At 47.3% G+C, this 11,540-nt stretch overlaps 1 protein-coding gene across 2 annotated transcripts; it reads left to right on the forward strand.

Moving 5' to 3' along the window:
* The first annotated feature begins 4,090 nt into the window (after positions 1–4,090).
* KCNA1 (potassium voltage-gated channel subfamily A member 1) lies at positions 4,091–11,331 on the forward strand. Of its 2 annotated transcripts, none has more exons than XM_066257734.1 (2): positions 4,091–4,629; positions 4,988–11,331. In XM_066257734.1, exon 2 carries the CDS (start codon positions 5,512–5,514, stop codon positions 6,997–6,999), a length of 1,488 nt encoding a protein of 495 aa, XP_066113831.1. In that variant the 5' UTR covers positions 4,091–4,629; positions 4,988–5,511; the 3' UTR covers positions 7,000–11,331. The 2 variants fall into 2 exon arrangements, with proteins under 2 accessions (XP_066113831.1, XP_066113832.1); XM_066257735.1 differs by having other exon boundaries at positions 5,181–11,331.
* Positions 11,332–11,540: the final 209 nt, after the last annotated feature.

Here is an 11,540-nt window from a genome sequence, read left to right on the forward strand (position 1 = left end):
ATTAAAGATCATCAGAACTAATTCTATCGACTCATTTCCAAGTTAGGACCTGGTCACTGAAATGCATGATCTATCATCCCAAGGAGCCCATGGCATTACCAAGCAATCTGTTACATTTCCTATTCTTTTCACTGCCTCATTCTCCTGGGTTATTTCATATTTTTTCCCCTCCAACTTTCAAGACCTCCTTGCCATCCTACTTTTAGCTGGTGACTTTGCTTCTTTTTTTACTGAGAAAATTGCTTCTGGTTGCATAAGTGAATGTCTACAAACTCCCACAAACACACCTACTAAACCACTGGTGTCTGAACTCTGCTCTCTCTCCCAGTGCTGTAGACTAACTGTCCTTTTCAAGGCCAATCCCTTCTTTTGGATCTTAGATCCCATTCTCCTTTTGCCTTCTCAAGAACATTGCTCCAGTTTTTCTCCTGCATCAACAATTTTTCTATTCCTACTGAATCATTCTCCTCAGCACACAATGATACATATTGTAACAGCTTTCATCTTTTTTAAAAAAATTATTTTTACCATTCATCTTCCTTCAGCTACCTCTCCATTTTTTCCTCTCTCTATTGACCCCAAAACTCCAAGAGTTGATTTTACCCACTGTCATCAGTTCTTCTCTCTCCATCTCTTTTCAACTCAATTTTTCTAAATTTAATAGTCAGTTATGAGTTCCTCATTCTACTCGTCCTATTAGAAGTATTCAACAAAATTGACCTCGCTCCTTCTGAAGACATGGTTCTTATTTGGTTTCACAGATCTCCACTCTCCTGGTCTGCTCACCGTCCTGGTCACTCATTCTTGGTCTCCTTTGCCAATTCTTCTTTCTGGTATTGGCCTGTAAGAATTAGGATATCCAGAGGTGCAGTATCTGAACACATCCTCTTCTCTTCCTACCTTCATGCCAAGTGGTCTGGTTCAGTACTCTAGTTCTAACTGCCCTTTACCCTAGTGGCTCTCAATGGGGGTGATTTTGTCCCTCAAGAGTCATTTGGCAAAACAAGCTAGTGGGTTACCAAGCCTGCCACTGCTTTATGAGCCACAAAGGGATATGGCCCTGTCAACAGAACATGTGATTGCTTGTCCCTGAAAACAATAAGGGGAGGGACAATTTATCTATAGGCTTCAACCTATCTCATATCTCCTACTGGGCAAGTTCCCACTGGTCCTTTGAGTGAATGCCTCCACATGGCTGTGTTGTTCACCTGGCCTTTTTTGTGGTCTTAAGGAATCCAGATTCCATTCATTGCAGTGTGGTCAACCTCAGGAAGCAGAACTCTGCTGCCCACACAGAGCTGGCTGTTTTAGCAGCAGCTGAGGCAGTGCAAGTGGCCACAGGCAAGAAGAATGGAAAAGCAGAGAGACTCTGAGAAGGGGCCTCAATGTCCAATGCTTGAGATAGCTCATATTCTGGCCAGCCAATCCACTCCTCCAGTAAGTGACATCACCATCTACCTAGTCACTAAGGCTACAAAATTAAGAGACGTTCTTGAAACATTTCTTTTCTCTACATCCGAAGTCCTACCATCTCTATTTTTAAAATATAATCCTATGCCAATCCCTTTTCATAAGCCTACTACTCCCCTTCTTGTTTAAGCCATCATTGCCTAGGCTACTTAATAACCTCCAACCTCATGCCTTGTTTCCAGTAACCAGAATAATCTTTAAAAACAGCAAATCATATTTTATTACTTCATGAATCCAAGTCCTCCAATATCTTGCATTGCACTCAGATTGAGAGCATGAGCTGGCCCCTGCCTACTTCTCTGACCTACCTACTATAACATTCTTCCTTGGTCACTCCTTTCCAGCCACACTGGCCCTCTTCTGTTTCCCAAATGTGCTAAACTTGTCCTGCCTTGACACCTTTGCATTGGCTCCTACACCTAGCTTTCTGATCGTCTTAATCGTTGCTCTCTCTCTCTCTTCTTGAAGTTTTCTATTAAAGTACTACCTCTGCAGAGAGGCCCTTCTTAGCTATGTAAATCTATACTTGTCAGTCTTTATCCCTTTTCCTTAATTTTCTTTACCTAACATTACAATATGTGGTTTATTTGTTCATTGTCTGTTTCTCCCACCAGAATATAAGCTATGTAAGGTCTAAGACCTCTTGTGCCTTTGTTATTACTTATTACTGTGTCTCCCGTGTTACAATATGTCTGACACATAACTGAGGTTGATCAAATATTTGTTGAATGAATAAATACCTTCAGACTCTTACCAATGGAGGCCTTGGAATAAAATTGTTGAGTTCCCAGCTCAAGAACTTTCTTCCTGCTCTAAACACATCTGCTAGGGATGTTGAAAACCTCCTGATCTTATTATGTCCCCTACTAAAGCGCTGAAATTAAGAACCCGGGATCCCACCCAGTCTGTGAATCTCTTGTAGTAAGGCAATGGCCAAATGCTGAATTGGGCAAGTTTTAGAGAGATGAGGATCGTAGAGGAGTTTAAAAGAAGGAAAGGAAGAGGGAGATACAAAAGCAGGCTAAGGAAGCCCAGGATTGCCAGGACATGGTCAGAAAATGTTTCTCAGGTCTAGTAGGGTTATTTCCTATAGGGCAATCACAGCAGCACTGGTGGCGACAAAAACAAGGGACTTGACAGTATTCCAGCGCAGAGTTTTATGTTTTCTAGTTCTTTTATTTATTGACTTAGCAATAAAGGAGTAACACAAAAAGGTAGAATTAGTGGAATAGAATCTGTGTGTGGAAGGTGAAGAAAGGGCAGAGCTTTACTTGGGAAAGAGTAGTTTAAAGAGAACTCATTGTTCCTAAAAGAAAAGCTGAGGTATGGATCCGGAGGAGCAGAGAGAACAAATACTTTTATTTTTCTGAAAGGAAGGCTGGAGTCTGAATCTGGGGGAGGGACTTCACTAGTTCGGTACTCGGGATTATTGCACTGCCTGGGCAACCCCGCAGAGGCCCCGGCTTTCTACTAGCCGCAAGAAAATGAGGAGCATGCAGTCATTGGATTTGATGAAAGAGGTGGGTGGTGTAGGCAGGAGGCAACAAGATCCGCGGTGGTGGGAAGGGGTGGTCCAATGCAGCGGGCGGAACCAATCAGCAGCGACTCCGGGCTCTGGCAGCCTCTTTAGAGACTCCGCCGCAGTTGAAGTGCCGGCGCTGCTGGCTGCCGGCCCTGGTGCTGCAGCCGCCAAGGCGCAGCGCCCCGGGGGCAACCCTGGAGCCGCACTCCATGCACCACGCACATTCTAGCTCCTGCTGCCCTGCGCCTTTGTGCAGATCCTTTCGCGAAGAAGTTGCAAGCCTTGCAAGTGGCCCTGTGGAGGCACTAGGCCGGGAAAAGAAGCTGCGGGTGGAGGGACATAGGTGGGGAGGTGGGCAGGCGACTGGCTTCTCAGAATCGTCCCAATTAGCACTAAGTTGGCAGACAACCCCGCAAACCCACGAAGCCTTTGGTGGTTGCCCATATCTTCCGTATTTCAAAATAATCTGATCTTATGAAAACTTCCAACTCCGCCTTGGGTCAAAGAGCGACTGACAGCCTCTAAGCACCACCGCCTCGCAGTAACTACGTAAAACAAACCCAGGTGATCCTCAGCTGCAGAGCTCTACCCAAAGTCCGTATCTCCACGAGGCGGGCGGGGAGGAGCAGGGTCGGCTCTGCAAAGAGCCCTCTGCGGGAGGGGCGAGACGGTACGCGGAACGTGGCGACAGAAGCGGATTATTGTGGGACTGCACAAACGCAACCCATCCAAGGAGTTTTGCCAGGAACAGCACCGCCTGCATTGCGTCGGACCTGACCATTTGAAATGTGAAATTCCCGGGGAAGGTTGTGGCCAGGGACCGTGCCTGTGGATGGCTGTGGACCATGGGGAAGTAGAATTGGTGGTCGGCTTTTCTGGCAGAAGCAAAAGGCTGTGCTGGCAAGGGTGGAAAACGAATGCCAACCCCCCTCTGGCGAACCACCCCCTCATATTTTCCAGCTACCTCCTCGCTCCTGCCCTCCCCCGCCCTCCCCAACCCACGCCCGGGTGGGCCAATCGCAGCTCCGCATTCCAGGCGCTTTCTCAGGTTTCTGCTGATCTTGCAGCGCCCAGAAATGGACCGAGCGGACCGGCCACGGCACGCACCCTGCCCCACTCGGCGCTCCTAACAGCTCCCGGCGCGCCGCTCGGCCTTGGCGAGGTCCACGCGCGAGTGCGGGAAGCGGAGGGCACCCGGGAGCCATGTAGACCCAGGCTTTGGCTTGCCCGCCTCCTTCAGGATCGAATCAAGGGCTCCCATAGTGCGCGGAGGGGGCGAGAGTGCTGTTTATCGTCATTTGCTTCAGAGCTTCGGGAGAGGGTGGCATTTTGCTTCTCCGCCCCGCATCCTCCGGAACTCTCTGTACCAGAGCGAGGACGGCGTCTCTAGGTGGCTGGCAACTGGTGAGAATGGGGATAGGGATGGACATTTCCTCCGCAGTCGCTCAGAAGAGCATTTGCCCTGCTGAAGGTGCGTAGGACGAGGGGACGAGGGCGGCGGATTTGCCCGGCGCCTCTCGGGTGCTGCGGCGGCGGCGGCCGCGGCTCCCGCTCGGCTACTGCAAAGCGACCTGCCGCATTCCGACCCCGGCTCTCCGCCGACTCAGCACCGCCCCTGCGCCAAGCCGGCCGGCCAGGTAAGGGACTCCCCAGTTCGGGGCTGCAAAAGCGGGGGTTGGGGCGATGGGTGGGGGAAGCTGCGGGTATGGGATGCTGCCTGGAACCCGGAGCTCCCCCGGGTCTCTCGGCGCTTTCCCGATCTATAGTTTAACGAAGTTGTAAACAGATCGGCTGTTGGGCATTGGGGAAAGTGGGATGGAAGAGCCCCAAACTTGAATTTCCGGGTGTCTGTGTGTGTCTGTGTGTACGTCCAACAAAAGTCCAGTGCTTTCTAAAAAAAAAAGCTAGAGGTCTGTGCTCTTCGGTGTCTGTAGGTCCGTCTCATCTGAATGCTTCTGATTTTCTACTCCCGTATCACTTTCTATTTCTCCGCAGCGTCCATCGATTGCTCTGGTGGGAGCTTAAAAGGCGGCAGGCGAAGAGGTGTAGGAGGGGGGAGAACCGAGGAGAAGCAGAGGGGAGTCAGGCGAGGGGATCTGCTGAGCTGGCTCTGCACCCGGTCCTAGGAGGGCTCGCAGGAGGGAGGGGAGGCCAGAGTAACCCCCGAAGTGATTTCCCGGCCCTCTAGGATGGCACTCCGTTAAGACACCTCGGAGGAGGACGAACCACCAGCCCCCACCCCCATCCCACCTCGGCAAAGAAAAAAAAAAAAAGCTGCACCCGGGGCTGCAGGCGAGGGGTATTACAAACTCAGCCAAAGGCGGGGTGGAGGGGAAGGGAACCAGAAACATAGTCGCAGAACTCTCGGCCTGCTCGGTTTGAAGCCCCTCCCCCCTGAGCGTGGGGGTGACGCGCACTCCGGTGGGGGGGGGCGCGGGGGTCCCCCCCACCCCTCCACTCCTGGTCCTTCCCGCCGCGGGCCCTCTCCTGGTCTCTCACCCCTGCACCCGGCTTCCACCATGACGGTGATGTCTGGGGAAAACGCGGACGAGGCGTCGGCCACCCCGGGACACCCCCAGGATGGCAGCTACTCCCGGCCGGCGGACCACGAGGACCACGAGTGCTGCGAGCGCGTGGTGATCAACATCTCCGGGCTGCGCTTCGAGACGCAGCTCAAGACCCTGGCACAGTTTCCCAACACGCTGCTGGGCAACCCTAAGAAACGGATGCGCTACTTCGACCCCCTGCGGAACGAGTACTTCTTCGACCGCAACCGACCCAGCTTCGACGCCATCCTCTACTACTACCAGTCCGGGGGCCGGCTGCGGAGGCCGGTCAACGTGCCCCTGGACATGTTTTCCGAGGAGATTAAATTTTACGAACTGGGCGAGGAGGCCATGGAAAAGTTCCGGGAGGATGAGGGCTTTATCAAGGAGGAGGAGCGCCCCCTGCCCGAGAAGGAATACCAGCGCCAGGTGTGGCTGCTCTTTGAGTACCCTGAGAGCTCAGGCCCTGCCCGAGTCATCGCCATCGTCTCGGTCATGGTCATCCTCATCTCCATTGTCATCTTTTGCCTGGAGACTCTACCTGAGCTGAAGGATGACAAGGACTTCACAGGCACCGTCCACCGCATCGACAACACCACGGTTATCTACACTTCCAACATCTTCACGGACCCCTTCTTCATCGTGGAAACCCTGTGCATCATCTGGTTCTCCTTTGAGCTCGTGGTGCGCTTTTTCGCCTGTCCCAGCAAGGCGGACTTCTTCAAAAACATCATGAACTTCATTGACATCGTGGCCATCATCCCCTATTTCATCACCCTCGGCACGGAGATAGCTGAGCAAGAGGGGAACCAGAAGGGCGAGCAGGCCACTTCCCTGGCCATCCTCAGGGTCATCCGGTTGGTAAGGGTTTTTAGAATCTTCAAACTCTCCCGCCACTCTAAGGGCCTCCAGATCCTGGGCCAGACCCTCAAAGCTAGTATGAGAGAGCTAGGGCTGCTCATTTTTTTCCTCTTCATTGGGGTCATACTGTTTTCTAGTGCAGTGTACTTTGCCGAGGCGGAAGAAGCTGAGTCGCACTTCTCCAGTATCCCTGATGCTTTCTGGTGGGCGGTGGTGTCCATGACCACTGTAGGATACGGTGACATGTACCCTGTGACAATTGGAGGCAAGATCGTGGGCTCCTTGTGTGCCATCGCTGGTGTGCTGACAATTGCCCTGCCCGTACCTGTCATTGTGTCCAATTTCAACTATTTCTACCACCGAGAAACTGAGGGGGAAGAGCAGGCTCAGCTGCTCCATGTTAGCTCCCCTAACTTAGCCTCTGACAGTGACCTCAGTCGGCGCAGTTCCTCTACTCTCAGCAAATCTGAGTACATGGAGATCGAAGAGGATATGAATAATAGCATAGCCCATTATAGACAGGCCAATATCAGAACTGGCAATTGCACCACAGCTAACCAAAACTGCGTTAATAAGAGCAAGCTACTGACCGATGTTTAAAAAGCCAAGAAGCAAAAAAACCCCCACTTAGCAGCTTGAAAGACTTAAAAACAAAACAAAAACCCTAGTGACCCATGTCACTCTTTGTCGATACTTTACTAATGTTTGAATGCTCTGTTTATCAGTCAATGCATTGTTGCATTGTGGATTTTGGGGGTGGCCAACCAGAAATTTTCAAGATCCATGAAAAAAAATGTTTTCATTTTATTTAAAAGAAAATACTGGGAAAGAAAGTATATTTTATAAAACTGGTATAAAAAAATCGGTCCATAAGCTAGTCTAGGTAAAATAGGATTCATATGCTTCCCCATACTGAAACATTTGTAATCCTTGGGTTCTTTAACTTTTTTCTTTTAACTAAAAACCAGATGATCACTTAAAAATATGAAAGTAAAAGTTGTATGGGACTCCAATATAAATCTTTGCAAACTGCACGGCACATTTAAGACAGTGCATCTTATGATATGTAACATGATAGGCCAGCCAAAATGGGCAGTGAACACATGTTTTTAGTTTGATCAACTGAACTGCATATTATAAGGTGAAAAACAAAATTACTTAAGACTGGTCACAAAGCACCTTGTCGATCTGATGCTGGTCCTGGTCTTTAGGGATCCCTGTCCCATTCTCCTTCTATTCAAACTATTCTCTTAAAAAAAGATACCGAATTAAATTAATTGATTCTTCTGCAGTGCTGCTAAGTTTCTCAACTGCAGGTGAACCCAACACAGACAGGTCTTGTCTCACTGGTCCCGTACCCTGACCCCTGGCCTCCAGAACTGGATGTAAAACCTTAGTCTCCTTACGGCAAGAGAGCACAAATGGAGTTAAATGTAAGCATGTTTGATTCTGGTAATATTTATTTTATAATCGCATGCCAAGAACGTTAAACAATAGGGGATAAGCTTACGTTTTGAATTGACTCTTCTAAAAATAGATTCTTTTTCATTTGCATTCACCAAAAGTGCACTCCTTTATTTATTAACTACTTTATTAGTAAATAAAGTACTGTATGTAAGTGCATATGTTAGTCAGATGGGAATAACTTTTCGGAGCTCAAAGCATGTTCTCTTATTCAGCATTATGGCCTATTTGATTAAGGTGTACCTTAAATTAATTAATGCATGATTTTAGTAAAAAAAAATAAAAATAAAAAAATAAATAAAAACTACAAGTTTGTGGGATGAAGGGCCCAAATAAATAATGGGGGGTGGGTGGGGGCCACTTAATCAATTTTCCTGCCTTTGCTCAGGGAAATGTCAGGTTTCTGTGCAGGTGTAGGCAGAGAGAGGACCAATATGCCCATCCCTTAAAGGGAAGCTAAATGGAAAATAAGTCATCAAGGTATATATAGCAACACCTAAGAACAAGTATTATTTCTAGCTGAAGATAAACACAAGCAAAACAAACAAACAAACAAAAAAAGGTGCAATACTGCATGTTTTCTGGTGCATTCTTAAGATGTAAATGAAAATGTTTATCTATTGTATGCATCCAAAGCAGAGCTGATTTCTTTTTGCAGTCATGATTTGAAGTCTGTAGAGACTTCGGCCCTTCCCTTGAGTCACCCTTAAGGAACTTAACCAATTGATTTAATAGTTGCTTAGTGCCTTTATCCTGTACCCACAGTGAACTGCAGAAAGTGCCTCCATTAATACAGCTGAAAAGTTATGTAACAAAGGGAGGAAGGGTTGGGGCACAGATATTTTGCTTTTTCTTTTTCCATCCTCGCTGTCTCAACGTCACCACTGTAAGAAGAACACACCATCCTGAACCCTGGAGAGGATCGATCCAAGAGGGTGCTGTTTCTCTGGCCATCCACTGGTCCGAGTCCCTTTGGCAGCCTGCTGTGGGATGTAAAGTGGGACCTGAGACCCAGCTTCCAACTGGACATGAACCATGAACTTGTTTTTTTCCCTCTTCTCCGGCAGAAACCAAGATAAACTTTTGGGGAATTTGTTTCCTATAGAGGGCCACTCTGGACATTCAGGGCTTCCTCAGGTCCAGTGTAATGTTTCTTACATATTTCCATATTCTTTCTCTGTTGGCAACAGCACTTTGCAAATCTCTGATAGTCTGATCTTTCTAGGCATCATTGTGAATATGGGAATGCTCAGTTCATAATAACCTTTCCTAGGCCCTCCCTCCTGGTCCAGTCCCTTCAGATATTTCCTATGATGCTCCTATGATCTTCCCACCTGGCAGTCACTTTACAGGCTGAGCATCTCACTCCTGCTGCTCCTGGCACCCAGCCCAGAGAACAGCTGGGACCCTGTGCCTAGCTGAAAGAGAGCCACATAACAGACGCCTCTGGGGCCCAGCAGCTGTCCACCAATGGACAGGCACTCACTGCCTTTGTTAAGGACACGGAGTGGGGATCTTCATTCTGCACTTAGCATGTTGCCGCCTGTTGCTGACCACCTTACATTCCTGCCCTGCTTCTCCTGGAATTCTTCCCAATTGCCCCCATTCTCTTCCCGACCCTGTACTAGAATTTACAGTAAGTCAATAAACGAAGAAACTAGAGTAACACCCAGGCTGGCTGACACGGTTGAAAGAAAGAACACGGATATTTTATTTTCCTGTGCTGCTCCTGTAAATCTGCAAGATTAATGCAACATCGTGGAAGAACTCACACATCTGACCACAGGGCATAAACTTTCCCCTAAGATGTGTCCTTCTCTTTTGAACCTTGACTCATCTTGGCTATTCATTTGCTACCTGCTTAAAAGTCCCCAGTGGGGAAAAAAATGCCAACCTCCCCCAAATTTTCGGGGATACCATGATCTTTAATTTAGACTCTGAGGTCTAGGACACACAAAGTTTGAAACGCTGCACTCTGTCAACAGCAATAATCCACTCAGTACTATGGGATGGGTGGGTCAGAGGATGAGAAAATGGGACCAAGACTGATGAGACGAACTTTGGCTACCTGGTATACCTCTCGTAGTTAGAGGCTGGACTGTGGTTCTTCTGCACATGTTACAGGACATAGTGCTGCATGCAGTGAACCTGTCGGCCTGGGATTGGGGATGAGTTATTGTTATGAGTTTGGGTGGTATGGGGAAAATGAATGCTGCTTATCCATTTGTAGCTCACTGCAACCAAGTCAGTAAGAATGGAGTTCAGGGACTATCTGTGTAGCATAGGCATGCAAAGTTTCACGAAGCTCTTACCCCTCGCACTATAATGTGCTGAAATGTTTTTGTAGACCTGAAGGTGCACTTAACAAAACTGCCTATTAAGGAATGACTATCTTTTGGTTGACTTATATTTATTTTCTTGGGCTTTTTTACCTTTTCATCCCCTTCCTAGGTCTTGAGCTTTAACAGCTCATGTCCTGAATACTTGTTTTCTCCGGAAGGAGACTTCTGACAAGCTGATAGCCATAGCTCAGCTCTTCCAGTGTTTTGGGACCCTAGTTCAATAGGGTGACAGTGGAAGAGTTGGGTCACACCAGGGCTGTTAGCCATCCCTGAATCTCTAAAGTGGTTAACTCACCTCAAGTGATCTGAATTAGAGAGACCAAAGACATCCATTTCCTCTGTCCTCAGATGTATAGGAGACAGACTGTCACCAGGAAAGGGTTTTGTTTTCGCCTCTCCTCTCTCCCATCTGCCCACAGCCCTCCTCCACTCCCCCTTGAGAGTTGAGTTTCGATTATGAGTTAACACAGTTCATTGGGAGTGTGTTAGTGAGTTAGACTAGCAAAATCAAATAAACCAATAGCAAATTCTTCTTTTGGGGTATGACTGATGGACTGTCATTTCTCTAAAATAAAATTGTGCCGTAGGTTTAGATTCGGTGGAACCAAAGCACCAATGACATCACAATCTTGACTCACTTGAGATTTTTTTGTTTGTTTTTTTAAATAGATGTCAATGTTAAGTGAGGAATAGGTTTCTTTAAATAGAATTTGGTTTAGGCCATAAAAGACCTTCTTCACACTGTGTGTAGTTACAGAGTTTTCAAATTACATCACATTTGAAGAGTCAGTACAAAAGTTTCCCACCGTTCCTATTTAATATGAGACCTCCAATCACATGGTTGTTGTTGTTTTTTGTTTGTTTGTTTTTAACAATTTTACATTTGAGTTTTCCTTGTTTAGAAGATTAGAGTGAACAGAAAGGAGAAAGAACATCAACAGAAGGCAATTCCCCATTTTCTTTCAGGAACACTTACTCCTGGGAGGGGTGAGAATTGGTGGGTGGTAACCATCCATAGTATAAAATTGTTAGAAAGGATATAAACTGCCAAACAGCCATTTTATCCTCCCACTTTTTCAAGAAAAGATGAAGTCTTTTGATGTTTATGTTCATTTCAAGAAGACAACCTCCCCCCCCACACACAAAATATTATAGTTTTTAAACCAGACACAACCCAAGTTGACTTGCTATCTCAGGAGGTGGTTCTCATCCACCATGCGGTGTATTAGTACTCGTGTTTATATTATGGAATTTCAGGGTATTTGCGAACATGTCCAGCATGACTCAGGTAAACCTTAGAGGAATGTACATTACTTATCACTTTTGCAAAGAAGT

Source organism: Saccopteryx bilineata, chromosome 2, assembly GCF_036850765.1.
Source record: "Saccopteryx bilineata isolate mSacBil1 chromosome 2, mSacBil1_pri_phased_curated, whole genome shotgun sequence".
Lineage (NCBI taxonomy): Eukaryota > Metazoa > Chordata > Mammalia > Chiroptera > Emballonuridae > Saccopteryx > Saccopteryx bilineata.

Coding starts and splice junctions, on each gene's coding strand:
- KCNA1 (XM_066257734.1), top strand. CDS start 5,512: ATGACGGTGATGTCTGGGGAAAACGCGGACGAGGCGTCGGCCACCCCG.